Genomic DNA, 23252 nt, shown 5'->3' with positions numbered 1-23252 from the left:
AAACGAGAGCTTCACTCTGGTGCGCCTCCCAGTTCCCTCCTCTCCCTCTCACCCCTTCCCGTCCCAACCAAACTCATCGCTCCGCTCCCACCCTCCATCTGCCATTGAGAACTCCCTAGTAACCCTCGCTGTGACACCCCGCCCCTATCAAAATCCCAAGCCAGAGGAGCCTGATGGCCCTCCAAACATCCAAGAACCTCTTTCTTCCATCCCTTCCTCCCACCCTCCTGTTATCACACCTCCCCTCCTTTCACCCCCAATACCTCAGAGTCCCCATCCCCCAACCCATCACAGAACTGCCCGCCCCCCACCCAGTTCCACCTCCCCTTTCCTCCGTCCCTGCCTTATCCCACCATTGACACCAGCCAATATGCCCCCGCCCCACCATATCCCTTCCCCTCTCTAAAAACTGCACGTCTCGCCCTGGCAAGAACAGTGGCCTGATCTCCATCGCCCTCCGACCATTCCCACCCTCTCTCACACACCCTCTGCACTAAAACCCCTGAAAAGTAGAAAACAAGCTTGGTCTCTGTTAGGGAGAATTCTCTGTTTAGGCTGAACTAACCTAGTGAGTCCCCCAGCAGCTTTGCTGGATTTTTGGGGTTTATTTTTTTCTCCTGCCAAGAGTGAGACTCTTTTACTCTCACTCTTGGACATGATTTGAGTGTGTTTCTTTGAATCTAGATGTGTCTAATGGGCTATGGGGTCTTTTACTCCATAGGGCTTCATGTGTTTTTGGATGTGTTACACAGCACCCTCAGTGCAGTAACACAGGGGTGTCATAGTGACCCCCCAGTATAGACTCCATACCCTGGGACTGACTACTGTCTCCCAGGGCATGTAAAGTCACCATTGACTTTACTAGTCTTAAATTCAGAACAGAACCAGTACAAACCATCATATTGTGGACGTACTGGCTGGGGCAATTCAATTGCCCCAGGGTCTGTTAGTCGAGGGGGCACGTCTCCGTCCCCCCTGATCGAATTTTGGCTGGTGGCAGTGGATACTACTTTTTATATTCAACCGCAAATATTTTCCTATGGGAGTTCCCATTGTTTTAGGCTACTATCTTTATTTCATTATTTACGGTAGCCTCGAACACCGCCGGTTTATTTAATTAATATTAATTCTCCGGTTGGTATTTTTTGCAAAAACTTGATTCTAAAATGGCGTTTGTGTTCTCTTCTGTGACTCCAACCCAAGTCGAGCCCTTTGTTCCACTTTTTGGCGGGCTTCTCCACAGAAGCCCTCCAAAGTGGTGCCACTCTGTCTGGGGTACTTAGGAGGGGTGGAGGGGAATTTAGGCACCCTGGACTGAGTTGCCTAGGCAACTCAAGTCGCACTCCATCCTGATTGGCCCAAGTGGTGAGCCGGCCGGCTCACCACTTAGCATGTTTGAGTGACAGCTAGGCTGAGTGAATGGGGGTTTGCTGCATAAAAGCAGGGCTTTGGGGACTGGAACTTCAGAAGTCGTCACAGGACCTAAGAATCCGACGAGGGAGAAGCTGAGCCGACCTGCCACGACACCACCACCGGTGGAGCCCTGCTGGACCGTCTCACCACTTTTCCCAACGACAGAGGAGATCTCCCGCCGGAGAGTCTTCTTCCTTTGACTGGTGGGGATAACCAGTTTCACCGTCTTTTCGCCTTCCCGAAGTACCTCGTGGCCGCCTTTCCTGTGCCAAGCACCCCGGCAACTGGGATACCACGTTTTACCACGACCGCAAAACAAAGGTACCACCTTTAACCGGAAAACTCCACGGCTGGTTTCTTCCCTGGTAGTGCAACGACCTTCATCTTTCCTCCAAGTCGATATCTTCTCTTCCCCTGGACGACGACGCAACTTGCACCCACTACCAGGAACAACTTCCACCGCTGGAGGATCCTTCCCACTTAAGGTACCGTGTCCCGCCTGGCTTCCCTTGCTACCGACTGTACGGGGTAGATTTAGCCCCCGGCTTTCGAACCTGGGTTAGCCTGGGACACTCTGGCTAAACTTTCCTAAGCCTCTCTAAACTCTTTTTGAACCCTCTGCAAGACTTTCAAAGCCTAGTGTAACTGTGTGATCTTGGGTACATTTGTGCTCTGCTCTCTCTAAGAGTGGGCCCAGCCTTTGGACTTTGGCTCACCAGTGACTTTTGCTCTTCTGGCTTGCCAACAGTGTTCCTGAATCTTAGAGTGGTGTACCTTTCCATATTCTGTCTTTTTCCCTCCCTTTCTCACAAACTTATTTGAGTGCCATCTAGTTAAGCGCTCACCTCTGTATGAAAATAAGTGGTGTTTTACAGTGACTTATCTGATAAGGAAAAAGGGGTATATATATTACAATAGTAACTGTGTTTAGAATATTTTACAATAAGAGTGCTGGAGTGTTTCAAACCGTGTGTTTTTAAATAAATAATTATATACTTTGATACCAAAGCTCTGGTCACTGTTTGCTTGTATTATTGTACCTGAGTGCCTATTGTGTATACTTTGCATACTGCCTAACTCTTCTTGAGGGAAGTCTGACTGCTCAGCCACAGCTACCAGGTACATCTGGATGGTGCAGACTGCTACCAAGTGGGTTTACTGCCAACACCTGTAGTCTTAAATCTTTTGCAGTGGTCCCTAAGGGAACTGCACAGGTTTCTGCCTAACAGTCTTCTTCAATGACTATCTACTCCTCACCTCTCCTACCTCGACCCAACCCCACATTCTCTCACACCCCATCATCACCACACTCCTCCCTACCCTCCCCCTGCTTCCAACTCCTCTCCCTCAACTCCTCCCCCTGCACACCAGACATTCCCAGCCCTTGAGATTCACACAAGAATCTCTGGTCTCAAATCTTTGCCCACCCTCTCACCAACTGCCCACCCGCCTTCCCAACTTTACCTTCCCCCCTCACACATCATCCTCCTCCCACCTACTCTTCCAAACCTCCATCGACCTGACCCCACCATTCATAAACCGGAACCCGGCGACACCCTACCTCCCCTCTTCCCTTCCTCTCCCTGCCCCACTGACATCGAATGCTCCACCCCCCCTCCCACCCCTACCCACACCCCTACAGCCTCCAGGTAACTCCCCACTGTGAAGTCAGATGCATCCTTTTTAATGCCCGCTCTGTAGCAAAAAACAGACACAGTATCTTTGACCTCCTCTCCTCTGACAATCCTGTCCTAGTCTTTATCACGGAAACCTGGTTCTCCTACTTCGCCCCTGTTGCTCATGAGGCCTTCCCCCCCACCCCGACTACTCCCTCTTCCTGCTCAACAGACGCTCTAGAGGAGGCGGCGCGGCAGTCCTTTTCAAATCGCACTTCTCCGTCTCACTCGTCGACTCCCAGACATGCACTCATCATGCAAATCCCTTCTTGTTAAACTTTCACTGCCGCCGACGTTCTCCCATAGCTTTCCAATCATCTACAGACCTCCCGGTTATGGCAGACATTTCACAACCAACCACTGTGACTCTATAGCCACTATCCAAGTAAAGCACCCCTCCCTGAATCTACTAGGAGATTTCAATATCTGGTTAGACATCCCCACCAACCCATGACCCATTCACTGGTCGACAGCCTTGATGCGCTTACCCTCTCCCTTCACATGAACGCCCCAACTCATTCTAAAGGACACACCCTAGATGCTATCAGCTCCCATGACCTGATACATCTAGCCCCACCATTACCACTCATCTGGTCAGATCACTTTGTCGTCCCTTTCTCCATCCTCTCCCCTGCCCCCACCCCGAACCCGCTGCCCCCCTTCACCGCAAATGCTGGCACAAACTAAAGATCCTCCCTGACCTAGCCGAAGCCCTGCTTCACAGACCCCCCACAACTACCCCCCCTGATGAATCTTTAACCATCGACTCCTTCGACTAATGGCTGAATGGCTCACTAATTCCTCTCACCCTTTCATGCCCCTCCTTCTCACATCTTGGACCATTTCCCAAATGGTTTTCTCCTGAGCTGAGGAATGCCAAACAACTAAATAAATCCCTGGAACGCAAATGGCTAGAAATAAAAAGCAATCTCAGTAGATCCCCCTTCGCCTTGCACCATCGCAACTATAAAGAACAAATACGAAAAGCCAAAAAAGCCCACTACAACATTCAGATTCTCAACTGTGGAAACCACAGCAAGGAACTCCAGATTCATATCTGAATTTGTCAAACCCACCTGTTGCTCTGCCCAATCAACCCCATCACAATCACACTGCGACTCTCTTGCGCCACTTCTACACCACCGCTCTCGACAGAATGACTTCCCTTAACAACAAACTGTCCCTCCTCTCCCCGCCCCAAAAACCGACCACCCTAACAACCACCCCCAGCCCGCTGCCGCAACACCGACTTTTGACTCCTTCAAACCAATCTCCAGCGAAGAATTTCTCTACCTTTTCTGCTCGTAAACTCTCTGATTCCCCCTTAGCCCTCTGCCCCGCCTCAGTCCTCAAATAAATATTCTCATCCACCTGCGCAAGAGAGTGCCCAAGAACCACCCTAAATGTCAAGCCGCTTCCTAAAAAATCATCCCTCAACCACCTTGACCCCAAAAATTACCGCCCCATCTCGAACACCAGATTCCTTGCAAAACTCCTCGACCGTACTGCATACTCCCAACTAAACGCTTTTGTCATATCCAAAAACCTCCTTGACCCCGCCCAATCAGGCTTCAGACCGCGACACAGAACCAAAACCACTCTGGCCTCAATCTGGGACGATCTTAAGATCACTGCAGACTCTGCATGATGCGCTGCACTCATTCTCCTAGACCTGTCTGGCGCTTTCGACACAATTAGCCACTCAATCCTACTTGACTGCCTCCACTCCCTAGGAATCCGTGGAACCGCTCTCAAATGGATCGCCACCTTCCTCAACAACAGGAAACAAATAACCCTCCTCTCCCCTTTTGCCTCAGCTGCTCGCCCAGTTAATACTGGCATACCGCAAGGCGCAAGTCTATCTGCCCTCCTATTCAACCTCTATATGTCCACCCTCCCTGGAATCATCCGCCCACACAATATCCTGTGCTTCAACTATGCCGATGATAGACAAATCATCCTTGGACTCCTCAACTCAGACTCCAACTCTCAGCCCGACCTCGCAGCCTGCCTCTTTGATATCGACCGTTGGATGACTACAAACCACCTCCTCCTAAACCCCACTAAAACCGAAATCATGGTGTGCGGCAACACTGATCTTCTCCCCCCGTCCACTGCCTTGTCCCCCTTCCATGGGCCAACTGCCCACCCCCTCGGCCACAGTAAGAAACCTTGGATGCACTATTACCCTGACCTAATCCTCTCCCGACAAATAAACAACGTATCTAAATCTTGTCATTACCATCTCAAAAGTCTTAGGAGCATTTTTCTCTAACTCTTCTTCCCGAACAGACTTGCCGCTGTTTTGTCCATTGTAATGTCGAGACTGGACAATGCTGACTCCTTTTACCTTGGAGCCCCGGCATACCACCTTAATAAACTGCAAAGAGCGCAAAACGCTGCTGCCAAAATGCTACTAACCCTGTGTCCAAAAGACCACACCTCTCCAGCTCTCAGAACCCTCCACTGGACCTTCCCCAGTTGGACGAAGGGCCACTTTCAAGACCCTGTGCATCTCTCATCGTGCAGTACACAAGACCGGCCCTCTATACCTGCAAGACAAGCTAAAACCTTACCTCCCACCCTGCACCCTAAGATCAAGCTCCTCCCTCCTTTTAGTGATCCCAACCACCAACTTCGTCAGGATCGGAGCATCGTCTTTCTCAGCATTGGCCCCAACTCTGTGGAACTTGCTTCCACCTCACATTCGACACACCCAAGATTGTATATCATTCTGCAAATTACAAAAACATGGCTCTTCCCATAACACCAACGACCACCCTAAAGATATGTCTGAACTTCCAACAACCCAATGACGAAACACACAATGAGACTCTCTACCTGGTGTTCAAAGACCTCTGATCCTACCCTCGGGATAGGGTGGAATGGATAGAATGGATGGATGGAGTGGGTGGAGTGGGTGGAACAAGTGGAGTGGGTGGAACGGATGAAGTAGAAGAAATAGACGGAGTGGACGGAATGAATGGAGCAGATGGATTGAGCGGAATTCAATGGAATTCGCCCCACATGTGTATCACTGTGCACCCTGCCTCCCTGTCCCTCATGCTTTTGCTATATTTGTGTATCCCCCTGTATATGCTATATATCTGTATCCAACCTATATATCCGTATCGCCCCCCTGTCTCCAAGTGTCTGCCATCATATCGCATCACTACTCTTAGGCTCTCATTACAACCCCGGTGCTAAACCATGGCGCTATTAGCACCATGGTTGGTGCCGGTGTTGTAACGAGTCCGCCATGGTGAAATGGGGAAATACCGCCCCATTCCAAGGTTGGTGGGGCGGTATTTCCCCATTTCACCATGGCCATTCCCATTTTTGCCCCATAGGGCTCAATGGTACTGGGAAGGCGATAATTACGGTATCGCAAATTGCGGTACCGTAATTAGCACCGAGGTCCCTTTGCGGCACCCTACTTTAACGGCTGGTAAAACCAGCCTTTAAGGTCGGGTCCCGCAAAGGGACCTCTTAATCAGGCGTTAAGGGTTTAACGGCGCCGACACCTTTTTACGGCGCCGTTAAACCCTTAACGCCAGAGTCGTAATGACCCCCTTACTCTCTACTATACACCATCACTCAACTAGAACACAGCGATACCACTGATTAATTCGACCTAGCTGTCCACATACGAATATGACCTCATCACCCTAATAAAACGCAGCTAGCCGAGCACATTCTGTCATGGTTGCTTATAAATGTGTCCTTCAGGCCGAACGCAGCCAGTGCCCAGTCTGGATGTCTACCCACCAGACTGCACACATCCAACTGACATCTCCAGAACCACTCCTAAATGCTAGGACGCAGCTACCACACAGCAATTACACCAGCTACACACTTATCTGGTGCACCCACGCACCCTACAACACTATCTCTCTCTACTGACCAGAACTACGGTTCCAAGGGTGTTCAACCTACCAGCTCTTTTAGGTCATACCAATGATCTATAGAGCGCTATATAAATGCCAAGTAACATAACAAGATACATCGATTTTCTTCCCTCTGCATCACCCTTATAAGAAAGACGAGCGGTTTCACCGCCTGTATCCCAAAAAAGGCTCTCAGTTAGCATGTCTCTTCGATGAGGGACATAATGATGACCAGCACTACCAGTTAAGCTGGTGTCTGGGGGGGCAGGGTTGTTACTAAGTAGTTTATATCCAGAAAAGAGGTGCGTGCCTGATGGCCTCATGGGCCATTCCACCAGAGGTCTGACAGCTACATGGCTATTGCTGAGGGATCTCTCTTCTGTGCATCCAATTAGTTAAACATGGGTATTACTGCACACATATGCCAAGCATTGTAAGCATTTTTACAGCGTTTCCTAGTATAGGTAATATTCTCGCTTTCCTCCCACCTCCAGCCTCTTTAATGCTATGGGAGTCTATGTAAGATGACAGACTGTGAAATGAAGGAATCGCATAGAAGAACAAATTGCATACCTCTCAGTAATGTTATTTCTGATGGATTAGTCCTTCCCCACACAGATTCCTCATTGCCCTCCCAACCTGCCATACTTGATGGACAGCTAGTACACCACATGCTGTTCTGCAGTCCCTTACCTGCTGAGGGATAGGAGAAGAGGCACAACAGAGGTCACAGGGTGCAGCTGTTTCCAAATATACTGGCTCTACCATTATGTCTGTGATGAGGGGTGCGCAATAGAGCAAAGCCACACTGCCTCTCTTGGTGGCTGAAACATTTTCCGAAGACAGCTGATGTTGGAGAACATATATCTAGAATGAGGAATCTGTGGGAGGAAGGACTAACCCATCAGAGAAGAACATTGCTAAGAGGTAAGCAATTCGTTCTTGTTAGTGAGTTTTTTATCACCTTTAGAAGCCAGTCATCTGATGCCTTTGAAAGTTCAAAATGAAAGATCCAGTGTAGGTTCATGTAGAAGACTGGTATTTACACAACTTCTATTTACTGTGGAGTGTTTATCACTTATTGGTATATCTATTAATTGCAGGTGGATGGTATATCGTCAAACAATTGATGGCTCAGAATATTTTAATGGCTCCCATTTTCAGTGTTACCTGTCAAGTGTACTTGAATCACAACAAAACCGCAGTGCTCGCCAATCGGCATACTCCAGAAAGAAAATGAGACTTCTTGTTGTTTTGCAAGGGTAAGAATTAAACATGAACTGAACATTCCTTATTGGAAAAAAGTACTTCTACAACCATTCCCCATTTCTCCATGCTTGTGTGATGTCCTTACCAAGTATGGCAAATGTAGTATGATTTGTGCAGGTTGCATCTTTTTTATAGCATAAATGAAGCCACAGGCCACATGTGCAACAACACCTACCAAGTGGTAACAACTGGGTTCACATTTTCCTTAACTCTGGCTTTTTATTCTGTTGATGCCACTGGCTTTTCGTTTTAAATGAATGTCTGGATTAACTTCCAAATCGGACTAGCACTCCTTAGTTTCAGATTCTGACCAGCACTCCCTATGTCTGTTCTTCCTGGTTTCCTATGTTCTGTGGCCAGACTCTGTGATTGCAACATATTATTTGTCAGGTCCTATTTTGTTGGGATATTGTTTTTTCTTTACAAGCTGTCCAGGCCTATTCACTTTTCTTCTAGGGTGGTCCTGAGGTGTCTCCAAATTTAATACCTATACCTGTACCTAAACACTGTCAAAATCATCATATTGCTTTTAGACTTAGTTGTTTCATTAGCCTATACCCAGTCTGATTGGTGAGGACACCCTGTGGTTTATTGCCCATCCATGAACAGAGGTATCTTATAAGGATGTAACAACACTCCAGTCAAGACCCAATCTGGGATTTTTTCTGGAGTCGTACCTGTGTTACGTGCCAGTGTTTCTTATGAGTATGTTGGGTACTAGTACAGGGGGAATCTAACTGCTTACGTTTGCCCATACTGTTTCAGAGTTGAAAATTCCAGTGTTGGGTTGGTCCATACCAGTGACGCAGTTTGTGGCCAGTCCTTTGGGATGTTTTCCTCTGACAGAGATGAAACCTTGCCTGAGGGTACAGCGCCTTCTGCTCCAAGAGCAATCAGAGGTATTGCTGGACCAGTATTCTATTAAAGCCTATGGCTTTGGTGAACCTGTGCTTTTCTTAGCTTGTTCTTTCAACAGTTACTTTTAAATCCGGTACTTGAGGATCCAGAGTTCTTTGAGTACTCTCATGACACAATGTCTCCGCTGCATCCCGCTCTTTCTCTCATTACATGTATAACTATTCAGACAATAGGGGTCAGGAAACCAAATGCTCTCTTCCTTCGGTGAAGCTTCCTTTGGCCTAACTCCTCTTCCTCATTAGGAGGTGGAGGATTCAGGCTCCTATCACTGTTGCTATTCTCAGGGTTCTTTATCCTGGGATCATCATTGATATTGATAAACATTGAATATATGCACTCATATGCGGGACCTGGAAACACTTTTCAACATAGGAGAAAAAATTAGTCTTTTTTATGTTGAAAATGTTTTTAATTTTCAGGTGAGTTGAAAAAATCAAATCATACAACGAGGAAGAGGTATGTCAGGAGAGAAACATTTTGTATACATACGCTTTCCAAAACAAGGACCATTAAAAAGGATAAGAGAAAATAAACAAATAGCGAGAGCAATGGGATCAACTTCAGCTGTCGAGAGGAATTCAACTGAAGGACCTGGAATTCATTGATAGAGATTACAAGGCAAATCCCCAGCATGACGCCCCTTTACTGTGCTTGCTGCGTCCCTTAATTACAATAGCGAAAACATTCCCATTGTTGAGGAATGCTGTAATCATCGAAATGAGAAAAGCAATGAAGGGATCCCATATAGGCTTATGTTTGGCCAGAGTATCGGAGATGTTAGCAAAGATTTTCTCCATGGCGCAAATATACCAAAGTTTGACCCATCACATATGGCACGAAGGGGCGTCTGCCTTCTTGTAATTTTGAACAATGGTGAGTTTAGCTGTGATAAGTATATGGTTGGATAAAACAGAGTGAGGGTCACCTGTATGGAAACAGTCAGGTGTAAAATTTCATCGATAAAGGATTTTGTAAGAGCTCTCCAATATTGTGATACATATGGATGCTTTAGAGGCCCTCGTCCATACGGTTTCCCATTACTTCATTGGAATCGTGCCAAATGAATTCCCACATTTTGGATTGCAAAGTTTTAAGCATATGAGATGGGAGCAGCACTGGGAGGACCTGAAAAGCATAGAGCAATCACAGAAGTAAATTCATCTTGACCACAGGGCCCCAGCCGAACTAAGATATCTCAGTGTGTTCCATCGATCAAGGTCTTGGTATAGTATGCAGAGAAGATTCAGGTAGTCATGGCGAAAGAGACTATCATGAGAGCAGGTAAGATAAATACCTAAATATTTGATCATATCCTCCTTCCACCTAAATGGATGAGTTTGTTGTAAATACAGCCGATCCTCCCTGGGGATAGAAACATTAAGGGCTGCTGATTTAGTGTAGTTAATAGCATATCCCGAGATCCGCTGAAACAGATCTAACTCTGAGGTAATTGGGTAAAATTCTTCTTACATGCGCAAACATTAAATAACTTTACATAATTCTATTCAATACCTATCTGGCATAAAATCTTTTGTTTCTGACAGCTGCCCTTTATAAAAGTAAGCAGGGTGCCTTAACTTCCTTTTTTGCAACCCTTTACATAGGAAAACAAAAGTGAGAACGGACAGGCAGATTTGACAAGTAGTAAGGTGAGACATTAGGTCAAGGTCGACGTGCATCTGCCATCATGCAGTACAGTGGCCGTTGGAGTCTCTCTGCTGAAGCATAGTCTCTGATTGATTGTGTCTTCCCACTTACCCTGTTTTAGCAGATGTCGAAAACTGCTCAACAGAAGGGATTGCTGTAACGCATTGGCATTTAGTTCCCTCAGCATCTTTGCTGGCAGAAGTGACGTGGGCGTCGCTATAAGTAGCTTGCACCGTGCCCGATGACCTCGGATACTTTTTCCGGCATACTCTGCAAGTTTCTCCCTTCAGAAAACCCCTTTTTGCTGAAGTATTAAAAATAATTATCAGTGAAATGTGTATATCCATCCAGTTTTAAGAGATGTGAGGACTGAGACTCCAAAATGTCGATAACTGATCCCAACAAAGTCTCTTGTGTCTCTGTGTTGGTCACGAGATAGCTGATTGTGGTTCATGCAAATCAATAATGCCAACTGCATTGAAGGAGAAATCATTGTAGTTGGCTCGCATGCTCTCCACATCTAAGTTGCTCAGCACCAACCCTTCGAAACTTGAAGTCGGAGAAGCTCTGAAGCGATCAAAAGGCCATACAAGAGCTACAAAATACAGGAAAAGATCCCACTCGAAGACGGGATCTGTGCTCTCTTGTCCACTGCACTGATAAATTCAAGATTGGACTATTGTAACAGCCTCTTGGCGGGCACCACAGCCTCTAACATCCAATCTCTTCAAGTAGCTCAGAATAATGCTGTGCGTAACATCTTCAATCAGTCTCGTCGTACACATATCTCTACCTTCAGGAAAAAACTCCACTGGCTTCCCGTCAAACATCGCATAACACACAAGATGCTTACCACAACCCACAAATGCCTTAGTCTAAGTAGTCCCACTTATCTGTCATCCCGCACCAAACCTAATGTGAGGAACCTTCGCTCTTCCTCTGCGATCATTCTCAAACATCCTAAATTCAGGACAGCCAAATTTGGAGGTACTACTCTTGATGCTCAGAGTCCCTTTCTTTGGAACACACTTCCAGCTCGGATACAGCAGATCCAGAGCTACACCGTGTTCAAACGTGCCATAAAAACTCACTTCTTCAACTTGGAATAACCCTCTGACTCTTCTCTCCTTCTGCCTCATATGCCTGTTTGTCTTTGTCTTGTTCCATGTGCGCCCTGAGGCCCGCGGGCATGTTGGCGCGTTACAAAAATTAAAATAAATAAATAAATAGAGAGCGACTCCCACCATATTTCCTCTTCCTCTTCCTCAAAAAAGGAGGGAAGGCACAAACACTCCTGGATGGACTCCTCACCCAACAGACTGGTACGTTCGTGTATGGTCTGAAATCTCTTATAGAGTGCTAACGGCCGAGGCATCAAAGCACTGTATCAAGACTTGGGTGGAAATATGCAGCGTGAAGAGGACAGATATTGCGGAAATAGGAACATTTTCAATTCCCTCCTAAAAGTAGTCACCTTTTTCATCTAAGTCTGATCCAGCAGAAAGATGGGAGAAATTCTGTCTAAAAACTCCACATACACTTTTTGGACATTATGGCTATCAGACTGGTGTGAATGTCTTTTTGCCTATGCTACAGGGGAAGAGTGTCCTGATCATGATGGAGAGACAATGCATCATTGATTTCAGGCATTACAGAACGGGATCTGCTTGTAGCAGGTTATCTAGGCAGGAGGGCTCAGTCTCCCACGAATTGGAGTTGTGCCAGGATGTTCATTTGAGGAGCACTGGGGATGCGTTTAGACTGGCATTTTCCAATTCTATATGCTTTCCGTTTCCTCCTGCATGTCCTCAGGAGCTTGAGAATGTTCAGGACAACCGTGATCCTGATTGCTTCGGATTGGGCTAAGAGGATGTGGTTTCTGGACCTGTCAACATGGCCCTTTGCACTATGCTTCCTTTTCCACATAGAGTCGACCTACTCTAGCAGGAGGGAGGCCTGGTTCTGCACCTTAAACAAAACCCCCAACATTCATGCCTGCTTCTGTGACGAATCTGTGGATGTTGTCCCTTCTCTCCTAGGGGAGACCTTTCACATGGGGCTAGGGCGGTGCGGCCACAGTACAATAGTCCCACTGGGGGTGGTACACAGGGGGAGCATCACATGGAAGAGGAAACCCCTTATGGGATTAGGGATGACCATTTCCAGAGAATACTGTATATTTCCACTTTATCACCCACTTCCAAGCCAAGCCCTTCTTCCCTTGTTAAAAACAGTACTAATATGCTCTGTTGTATAACAACCCAACCTTATGATAGGAATATAACTAACACACACAAGTCCAACTGACCTCTCATTCATAATTCATTTGTAATGCAAGTAATGTCACAAAGAGGATGACTAAGAGTATAATGATTGATCCTGAGAACTGTGCTGAGCGGTCTGTTCTTCTGCTAAACCCGATTGGAACAAACCCATTCAAAAGAGATGAGGGAAACCAGGTGAGAGATCCCCACTCTCTTGAGAGCAATTGCCAGTGACACTGTAGCACCGGCTGCAAGATGGGAGACCCAAACTCTGGGTAAGGAGAAGGGAGAAGAAACAAACGTAGTCCAGAACGTAAGGACTATGCATGCCGTAGCCCAAGCAACTCTCTGTGCGTTCTAGGATCTCTGGAGTTTCCAGCTGCAGAAAAGGCACTCTGGGAGAAGCAAAGAGTACCACTAAACCGAGACCGGAGAAACAAAGCACCCGAACACTGCCGGAGCCTCGTGCAGATGTCCCGCTGCTCAGAAGACTCCAACCAAGCACAAAGGTATGACGGCAGGCTGAGAGGGACTTGAGGTCTGGGGAAGCCGGGAAGTGAGTACAGAATAATGGGACCCCGAGAACAAGAGATTAGTACAGAGCGCTGCATAAGAGGACACTGAGAAGATATTGCAAGTATGGGACCCGCACCCATATGATGTGGCTAAGAGTATCAGAGGATCTGGTACCCCAAACACACGAGAGACAGAATCCTATGCTTGGCAGTAGAGTAAACCAAGTTGTCGGGGAGATAGGAACGCCGGGTAAGGAGAAGGGAGAAGAACCGAAAGTAGTCCAGGACATAAGAACTACGCGTGCCATAGCCAAAACAACTCTCCGGCCGTTCCAGAATCTTGGGAGCTGCCAGCCGTAAAATAGGTACTCTGGGAGAAGCGAAGAGCACCGCAAAGCAGAGGCCGAAGAAACTAAGCACCTGAACGCTGCTGGAGCCTCGTGCAGACATCCTGTTTCTTGGAAGACTCAAACCAAGCACAAGGGTACGAGGGCAGGCTGAGATGGACTAGAGGTCTGGAGAATCCTGGGAGCGAGTACAGAATAAGAGGCTCTGGAACCGCGGGAAAAAGAGAGACAGAATCCTATGCTTGACAGGAGAGTAAACAAAGCTGTCATGATTCAGAGCTCAGACTTTTGGACCCACACCCATATGAGAGCCTGAGGATAAGAGTCTGGGACCGTGAGAGATATAGAGATAGAGAGAACATTTGTATGCGTGGCAGGAGAGTCAACCAAACTGGCACACTGCTGCATGGCAAGTCTGGGACACGCACACTTATGAGAGCCAAAACCTAAGATGAACGTTATCTGAGAGAATACAGGAGAGAATACAGGGTCTGAGACCCTACAAGATAAAGACGTTTGTCATTTATTACTGAGAAAGTTTAAAAGGGGCCAAGGAAAGGAAGGCAAATCCCTTGGCTAACAGAACATTGTTTTGGACTCTGGGGAAGTCTAAAAGAAGCCAGGGACACGGAAAATACTTTGCCTGGCATATGAACTCTTGTTTGTGCTATTGTTGAACTTTCAAGAAATCCTCATAATGAGGAGTTGACCTCCTAGTTAATTAAGTCCAAGAAGACGGAATTCAGGGGAAAGGAGCCATTCCCTGGATATCGCAACATTGTTTCTTTTGGGGGAGAATATTTGCCTTTCTCTTAAAACCAATAGAGACATTTGGAACTTTTTGTTAGTAAATAACTTTTACACTATTTCCTCAGTTGAGATCATTTCCTTGCACATTAGGTTCAGGTTAAGGGTGTTAAGGTCAGTAGTAGGGTTTTTGGACACAATAGTGACTGACTTTTTGTTTGACATCCTGACGTTTTCATTAGTTCACTTTGAGGCCCTCTTAGTTTTAGGGATAGAAAGACATTTTACCAGCCCTCTTTTATGTTGTATAAAAGTCTATGACCCAACATGTTACCTCTGTATCCGAGCTTTACTTCTGCACCCTTACACTTGCCATGGATTACTGCCTCCCAAGGTTTCCTCATTTTTGATAGAAAGGTTTTTGGCTCAATGAGTTTTGGACTGAGATTTATCAACCCCTCTTGTGTCATACCTCCGTATTGGACATGGTTTTGGGACCAGTATATATTGAGATGCGCGTCCCATGACTTCCAAATTTTTCTCTAGCACTCTGACGCTGAGGGACTGCAGAACTAAGATGTTCTAGCTATCTGCCAGAATGGCAGGTAGGGAGTACGATGACTGCATGGGAGTAAAAACCATCCGAAAAAATATTACTGCTAGTAAGTAATTATTTCTTATAATGGATTCCTTCCTCACATGGATTCCTCTTCTATGATAGACTCCTATAGCTGTAGGGTATCCAGTCATTTTTTCAACAGGAATTCTGCCGAATTACTTTACTTCGACTGAATTCTGCCTTCAAAAATGCATCAAATTGTGTGTGGGGTTGGGGTAAGGGGTAAAAACGGGTGGGGAGAGGCCTCGGGTAGGGGGATTAGTGTACAGAAAGGGGGGCGGGGGGATCCAGTCATTTGGTCTGGCTAGAAACGCTGCCGATGCAGGTCCTAGTACAGGGTGCGTGCGCTATCCTTTGCTTTGCCTGTCTACAGTGAGCTTGCCAGTGTCCGGCATAAATCCTCCGAAGCATAGTGTTTCGTCATGAGAGAAACTGAAGAAGCACTCCTGAAAGGAACCCTCTTTGGAGCCCTCGGCAACACCCACTCCCACGACTTTGTCAAAGGCTAGAAGGCCGTCTACGACGACCAGACCACTGTCGACGGTTGCTTTGTCATCGGCTGCAGTGGGCTCATCTTAGTCAACGGCTGCCCTGCCAATGGCCGCCCCGTCGTCGAGCAAGGAAAAGCTGCTGTCAAAACCTGTGGCCAGGGTTTCGCTGCCTCCCAAGGCCCACGACCAATCCAACCACACCTACTGCTTTGTCAACCACCACTACCCAGTCAGTAAAGGTGCTGGTCGTTTCTGTAGCCCTGAGGGAAGTTTCTCCCGGTGGCTGCCTTTCCCGGGGTGGTAGGACACACAGAAGGCTCAGTTGTTTCTTTGGCCATTTATACTAGCTCTAAAAACGACACACGGCATGATGGCTTGGATGCAGGTGACTGCAGCCCATAGGCACGGGTGCTTCAAGGCACACAAGCCTGTTGAGGCACACTAGCACTTCTCCGGCGGGCCCAGGGGCCCCTCCGCAGTTCCAATAGATATGTCCCAGAACATCTTCACAGTGCTCAGTTCGCTGAGATACAGCATCGGCTACCACCTGTAGTAGGCCCTTGGTACAGCCCTCCAAGGCCTCCACACAGGCATCGCTCAGCTACCCTGAGGTGACCACCGTCTCCACCCCCTGTTCCAACACCGCCAGGCGATGCACCACACGCTGATATAGCGACAAACACGGACACTGGCACAACAGACACAGAGGACTTCGATGACTCTGTCCCATCTGATGGGGAGCCAGTAGGTGCGGATTATACCCCCCCCAGAGCTTCACCTCCAGAAGAAGTCGGGTCATTCTATTCCATGATGGCGAGGGCATCTGCCCTATTTAATTTGGTACCAGAGGAGAAGAGGAAGGAAGGCTTCCTCTACCAGAGACGGGTCTCAACCAGGAAGACAATCTTATCTGTCCTGTAGCTAGATGTGTTATGGGAAGAGGGCCTGGCCTTAATGATTAAGTCCCCAAGCTCCTCACCAGTTAAGCAATACCGGCTAGAGAAAAGATGCAGGTTTCCGGACTCAGCCCCGAAATGTCTCTGCTCGCAGCCATCCCCGGATTCAGTAGTTCGGCCGCAGCAAGCAAACGTTCAGTGAATCGATCCTCCAAGTCTATGGTCATGCCGGACCAAGAAGGGAAGAAACTAGATGCGTCGGGGAAGTGCATCATATGTACTGCAGTGTCAACCATCAAGGCTGCCAATGCTCTAGCCACCCTGGTCCGGTATGTTAGGGAGTTGTGGTTTAAACTAGGGCCCACTGATATTCCAAGATGGCTGCCGTGACCACACCACCGTAAGGAAGCAGCTCCTCTCTGACGATCCAAAGAAGGAGCAATAAGCAACGTGAAACCCGAATCTACTAAGCTGTTAAGCTGGGAGAAGTATCGGAAAGGTGGCTGCATCTTCTGATGTGCTCAATCGGAGTAGCTGGAGCGGGAAAGGGGGTCCGCGGACCAAACTACGTGACCAGAGACACCTCGTTGAAGAACAGAACGGCCCAGCGCGGACTGCAGCAAAGGAGGTGGGGTCTGCGGGAAGGACCCGACCCTCTGCGAGAGAAGTGTGCAGACTTAGTAGAGGCCCTTTTGTTAGGGAGAATTCTCATTCTATGGCTAATTTCCCTTAACTAGTGAGTCCCCCAGCATGTTTGCTGGATTTCTGGAGTTTTTTTTTCACTTAGTAAGAGTGTGAGCTTTTTCCCAATCTTACATGTGTTTTGCCATGTGTATTTCTACTTTGTGTGTGATCTTGGGCTCTGGAGCACACCACTCCATGAGCCCAACTTTTTGTGTGTGTTACACAGCACCCTCAGTGCAGTGACACAGGGTTTTCTCTAAGACTTCCCACTGACTCATTTTTTTCTGGGGTTGACTACTGTCCCCCAGAAACAGGTAAAGTTGCCATTTACTTTATGTAGTCATTTTTAAACTGCAGATCCAATACACCCCATCTTACATGGAGTATTGGGAGGGGTTCATTCCTACTCCTTTCTGTCTGTGTCTCTTGGACCTTTGTTTCGCTCCCTTAACACTAAGACTTGGCTGGTGGCAGTGGTATCTACCTTAACTTTTCTACCACAGTGATACTATATAAACGTGGTACTGTTTTAGGCTATTATATTAGCCTCAAACATAAATCCGCTTGACCAAATACTTTTTATTTTGGCTCCGGTCGGGTTTATTCGCCATTTCTTTTTGTTAAAATCCTTCTTGTGTTTTACTTTGCACGGCAAACCAGGTTTGCCGCCTTTGTTCACTGTCGTTTGGCGGGCTTCCCCAAAGGAAGCCCTCCTTTGGCGTCTGGGTGTCTAGGTGGGCTGAATGTGAGGGAGGGGTGTAGTCACCCCCTGCACAGGTTATCCTTGGAAACCCATGTCACACTTTGTCGCAATTTGCTGAGGTGGTTGTCCGGCCCGGACAACCCCCCTGCTGGGAGATTGACAGCCAGGCTGTGTGAATGGGGGATTTTCGCATAAAAGGCAGGACTCTTGGGCTAGAAGTCAGTCGCCACTGGAACTGCAAGGAACCGAAGAGAAGCAGAGAAGAAGACAGCTGCTGCAATTCCCGAGTTCCGGTGAAGCCCTGCTGCAGTCCTGAGCTATCTACCCTTCAACGACGAGAGAAGATTCCCTTCAGCATGGTGGGATCAACCAGCTCACCTTCCACAGCCAGAGGATCCTCTTCTTGGTCGAAATCGCTGCACACTGCTGTAGTGGTCCAGATAGCCACTCAAAGAGCCTCTCCTGTTTAAGGAGCGCACCTTTTATTCACCGTTGCTTTTGCTTATGCTGGCTTCATCCCTGGGTAGTGCAGATCGCTCCAGACGTCGTCCTTCTCGTCCCCACGACTGAAGCTCCAGGAACCATCAGTCTGCAGGAACTACCAGGAACAACTGCCGTAGCACCAGCTCTTCTCCACTTTGAATAAGGTACTGCGTCCAACCTCGAGGAACTAGAATGAACCCCTTTTTCTCCTCACTAAAGGCTTGTCCTTATCTTCCTTCCCTCTTGCAACTTTTGCTTCCTCTTGTGACAATATACAAGTACTCCTGGCAATCTCGAATTGTGAACTGTGCTAACCTTGTGATCCTCGACAACAGGACCTCTGTCCCATTGACACTGGCGCAGGCCTATTGACTTTTATTCACTTGTACGAAAGTGTCCTCTGATTCTAACTGCCTTGACAAATGTATTGCCTATGATTTTTATCCCCAACTCTATTGTGTTGATTCATGTGCTAAGTGTGTTTTAACTCCGGTAACATTTCTTCCCGTGGGTACGCGTATATTTAGTAAGACCGAACTGTCATTACTGTCAAAAAGTGTTCGTTTCTATACCCCCGGTAACGTCGATGTTTCACAACACTGGTCTGTCAAAACCAAAGGTACTAACCTTGAATCGCACTGCACAAAGTGAATTGGTCGTGTGTAGTGTATTTTTCGTGTGATTTTGAATTAATAGAAGTGAAAAGTTTTATGAACAGATGGTCGAGAAATAAATGTACTTTTACTTTTTAACCAAAAACCTTGAGTCAGTGTTTGCTTGAGTCACAGTAATTGTAGTCCTTTGTGTAATCTCTACTACTGCTCATTTTCTCTTGAGATAAGTCTGGCTGCTCCGCTACTGCTACCACTCTAACTGTGTAGTACAGACTTGTACCAAAGGTGTAATTGTACTACCACCTGTAGTCTTAATCTTGTGTAGTGGTCCCTAAGGGCACTGCCCAGGATTCTGCCTAACACCCATACATCGGGCGTCACCTCAGCAGGGCAGGCAACAGTTCCATGTGGAGGAGAAAGGGCCGGATGTAGCGCAACCTCCTGGACAACACGCAGACAGGAGGGCGGTCGCAGCCGCCATCAGGAGTAGACCCCGGACCCTAGGCACTCCAAGTTTGCAGAGGACCGGCTAGCATTTACTATGATACACCCCTGCTCCGGTTCCCCTGGGGCGGTAGCACTGCAAGGCACACAATAGACCTATATAATCCACATGACTCGGACGCCCAGGTGGAACCGTGAATCATCATAGCGGGTCGCCAGCAGAGGGGGACCTAGCCTCCTCCCAACGGAGCCTGCACCCACAAGGAAGGCATCCCAGGCAACCATCAGCCTCCTACCCCCACGCATCAGGGCTGGCTGTAAGGAGAGGCCAGCACACTCACAACGGTCTTATCCACACAAGAGCAGCAGGAAGAGGGCAATCCCACTCAAGTGTAATGACCGCAGGTGCAGTCGAGCGGGAGCCCCCCACGACAAGGCTCCCTCCAGCAACCATAATCAGTCGCCCCAGGTGAAGGCTGCTGGTCTAGCGCCAGGCCACTGAGCTCCTCCAACAGCCTCCCTAGAAGCACTCTGGCACACGCTCCGCCCGACTCCCCAAACTGGGATGGGGAGGGGAAGGCGAACAAAGAGGGCAATCCACGGCGTCAGGTGCCGGACAAATTGGCAAGGTGACGCCTGCCGAGAAGCCAGACGGGCTGAGTCTCTAAACTCGCAGGATGCAACCCCGGAAGAATAGGGGCCAAAATCCATAAAGGCAAAGGGAACATGAATCACTTCAACCCCTGAACAGCTGGGACCATTGTGTTGCGTTCAGGGCCCGCAATCCTCCATAGGGGCGGGCAACATAGACCCCACAAGTCAATCCGGGCACCACAACACACAGCGGCAGAGAGAATCCCCCTCAAATTACAACAAGCCTTCTGTAAGAGGGAGCTAGTGAACACTATCAGTCAAGCAGCAATGTTGCAGAATAAGCATTAAGACTACAAAGATGGGACTTTGGGGGCCAGGACCACGAAAAAACAAAAAGGAGCCCTCCAAAAGCTGTGGCGGAAAGAAGAGGAGAACCAGGAGGCAGAGGACCAAGCGTTGACGGACCAGCCACAGACAGAGGAAGGGGTACAAGGTCACGAGCAAGGTTTTCCAGCAATGCTTTAAAGCATTTGGCGACCAAATGACTGACACCCTACAAAAGCAATTAGGCCTGATACGCACTGAGCTAGCACAATCCCTGCAGGCGAAATAGTGGAATTGGGGGATAGAATAGACACCAATGAAAACGCAATACAAATGAAAACACAATACAAGAGCTAACCAAAGTTACTCACAAGTTAGATGCACTAGCAGAACTAGCGGTCGCTACACACAATGTGGAGCTCCAAGCCGAAGACTTGGAGAATCGTTCGAGAAGATCAAACATCAGGGTTAAGGGGCTTCCAGAGAGCATAAGCGAATGTGACCTCAGGGAGACGATGCAGCAAGTGTTTAAAGAGCTTCTAGACATCGAATCGGGGGGGGATCCAAATCGACAGAATCCATCGCATCCATCGCATAGGCCCAACAAGAATCAAACCAGGCGCCAGACCAAGGGAAGTTGTGATGGTTCTGCAGCGATATGATCAAAAAGAAGCGATCCTACAAGCCTTAAGGAAAGCAGCTCCAATTAAGGGGAACAGCACCATAATCGAGCTCTTTCAATATCTGGCCAAGTCCACACTGGCAAAGAGGTGGCAAATGGCCCCGGTGGCCAGAGCTCTATCCAAAGCCCAGACTAGATACAGATGGACATTTCCCTTCAAATGGTCTTCACATGGGAAGGATGCCAACACTGCATCGTAGGCTGGAGGAAGGGCTCAAGATTAAAAAAATTGAAGGAGACGCAGACTGGGGCAAACCAAGAGGCCGGAACGTGAAAGACCACATGAGAAGCCTTGGGAATGGAGGAGGGTAGAGTAGTCAAAGGCGAGACTTAAACCCCCATGGTGCCCTGGGGTCCCGGGAGACAGCGACCAACGTCTCCAATCTAAGGAGGATCTCTCACCCATCAAATGGCCCTGGGACTGTGAAATGAATGGGAATGACCCAGCAAGGTGAGAGCCATGAATTTAGGGGGAACGTCCGACAAAGGGGGATCGCGTGGTGAGGCGGGAGTTATGATCACAGCACTTGGAACAGAGGGAAGGGCAATGGGATCGCTCGACACGCACTATTAACCTCCGGGAAATGAACGAGACACGGATCCTATGGCCTGGACCATGGGCGGGGGAGGAAGAGACATGTTGAGCCAGAGGCGGAAGGGAAGGGGGAAGGGAGGTGGAAGAGGAGAGGGGGCGGGGGCGAATAGGAGGGGGGATCACAGCAAGACAGCAACAAACAAGTTAAAGCAGGGTATGGATAATAAGAGAAGGGGGATCCACCTACTCATGCTGTATGTTAGAGGTCTGAACACGCCAGCTAAAAGACAGAAACAAGAGATCATCCGCCGGGAGGCAAAACCTGAAATACTGACACTACAATAGACCCATATTTGCACGAAAGTCATACACAAATTGAGGTTAAGAGGTTACCCCCCTTATGCTTCAGGCGAATGACAAGTGCAAGGCAAGAGGGGTCCTCATAGCATTCAGACAGCTAGCAGACCTGCAAATAGTAGAAACAAAAGCTGTCAAAGAAGGTAGATTTCTATTTGTCCACTGGGTAGGTAAACCACTTACCTTTGCTACGATATATGCCTCCAATAGGGGGTCTTGGAGAAATTAGATCGTTTCACAGTGGGTCAACTCTTAACAGGGGATTTTAATATGGTGTGGCACAAAACTACGGACAGAAGTGCAGGCAGGATACCCACATCCAAAGGCCCATCCCGCAATTTGCAGGCCAGCATGAAAAAGCTTGAGCTGGTAGACGTCTGGCATGAATTGAAGGGGGGCACCAAGGGGTACACATTTTACTCCCATGCCGAACCTTTTCAAGAATAGACATTTGGGTCTCGGTAACACTGCTGGCCAAGTACAGAACATAGACCTGGGCCCCATCTCCCTGTCAGACCATGCTCCCCTACAGCTAGAACTTCAATGGGAGAGGGGTTGGGGTCAGAGCTGTGGTGGTGGCGTTTCCCACGCCATCTGATGAGGGACACAGTAATATGCGACAATGTGCAAGCTTCTATTCGTGAATTCTTTGAGAAAAATAAGACCCCGGCCATTCAGGAACAGTTCATATGGGACGCCTTTAAGGCAACCATGCAGGGGGGAGTTCATAGCTAAGCAGGCACTACGTGCCGAACAGGAGCAGGCCCTGCGGACAGTCCTAGAGGGGCGCCTAAAAGGGGTGATGGCTAGGATGGAAACTGATCAAGGGGTATCAATTGGGAAGGAGCACAGGCTTCTCAAATGGCAAATTAACACACTCATGGCTAAACAGGCAGAGAAATTGCTTCTATTTCTGAGACAGCGGTACTATGTACAGACACATAAAACCGACCTGCTCCTGGCTAGGCAGGTAAAGGCGACATGTGCGATACGCTGCATCCAGATGAAGGGGGGAAAGGTACCCACTATAACGGAGGAAATCCTTCAGGCTTTCACCGACTTCTATGCAACCCTCTATTCCTCGGAAGAACCCGACAGGGACCTCCAAGAGGCTACTTAAGATCTTGCTTGCTGCAAAGCCTC

At 48.1% G+C, this 23252-nt stretch overlaps 1 protein-coding gene across 2 annotated transcripts in view; it reads left to right on the top strand.

The window, feature by feature from the left end:
• The window catches only part of DNAAF9 (dynein axonemal assembly factor 9), a 2133167-nt gene that overhangs the window by 1506879 nt on the left and 603036 nt on the right, over window positions 1-23252 (top strand). For both annotated transcript variants that reach the window (XM_069632250.1, XM_069632251.1), the window contains one exon: window positions 8080-8238. In XM_069632250.1, coding sequence (XP_069488351.1) covers window positions 8080-8238 — 159 coding nt within the window. The remainder of the gene's footprint in view (window positions 1-8079; window positions 8239-23252) is intronic.

This window comes from Ambystoma mexicanum, chromosome 6q, assembly GCF_040938575.1.
Source record: "Ambystoma mexicanum isolate Mex_15411 chromosome 6q, UKY_AmexF1_1, whole genome shotgun sequence".
In the NCBI taxonomy this organism is placed as follows: domain Eukaryota; kingdom Metazoa; phylum Chordata; class Amphibia; order Caudata; family Ambystomatidae; genus Ambystoma; species Ambystoma mexicanum.
This window is presented reverse-complemented; position numbering and strand designations above follow the sequence as displayed.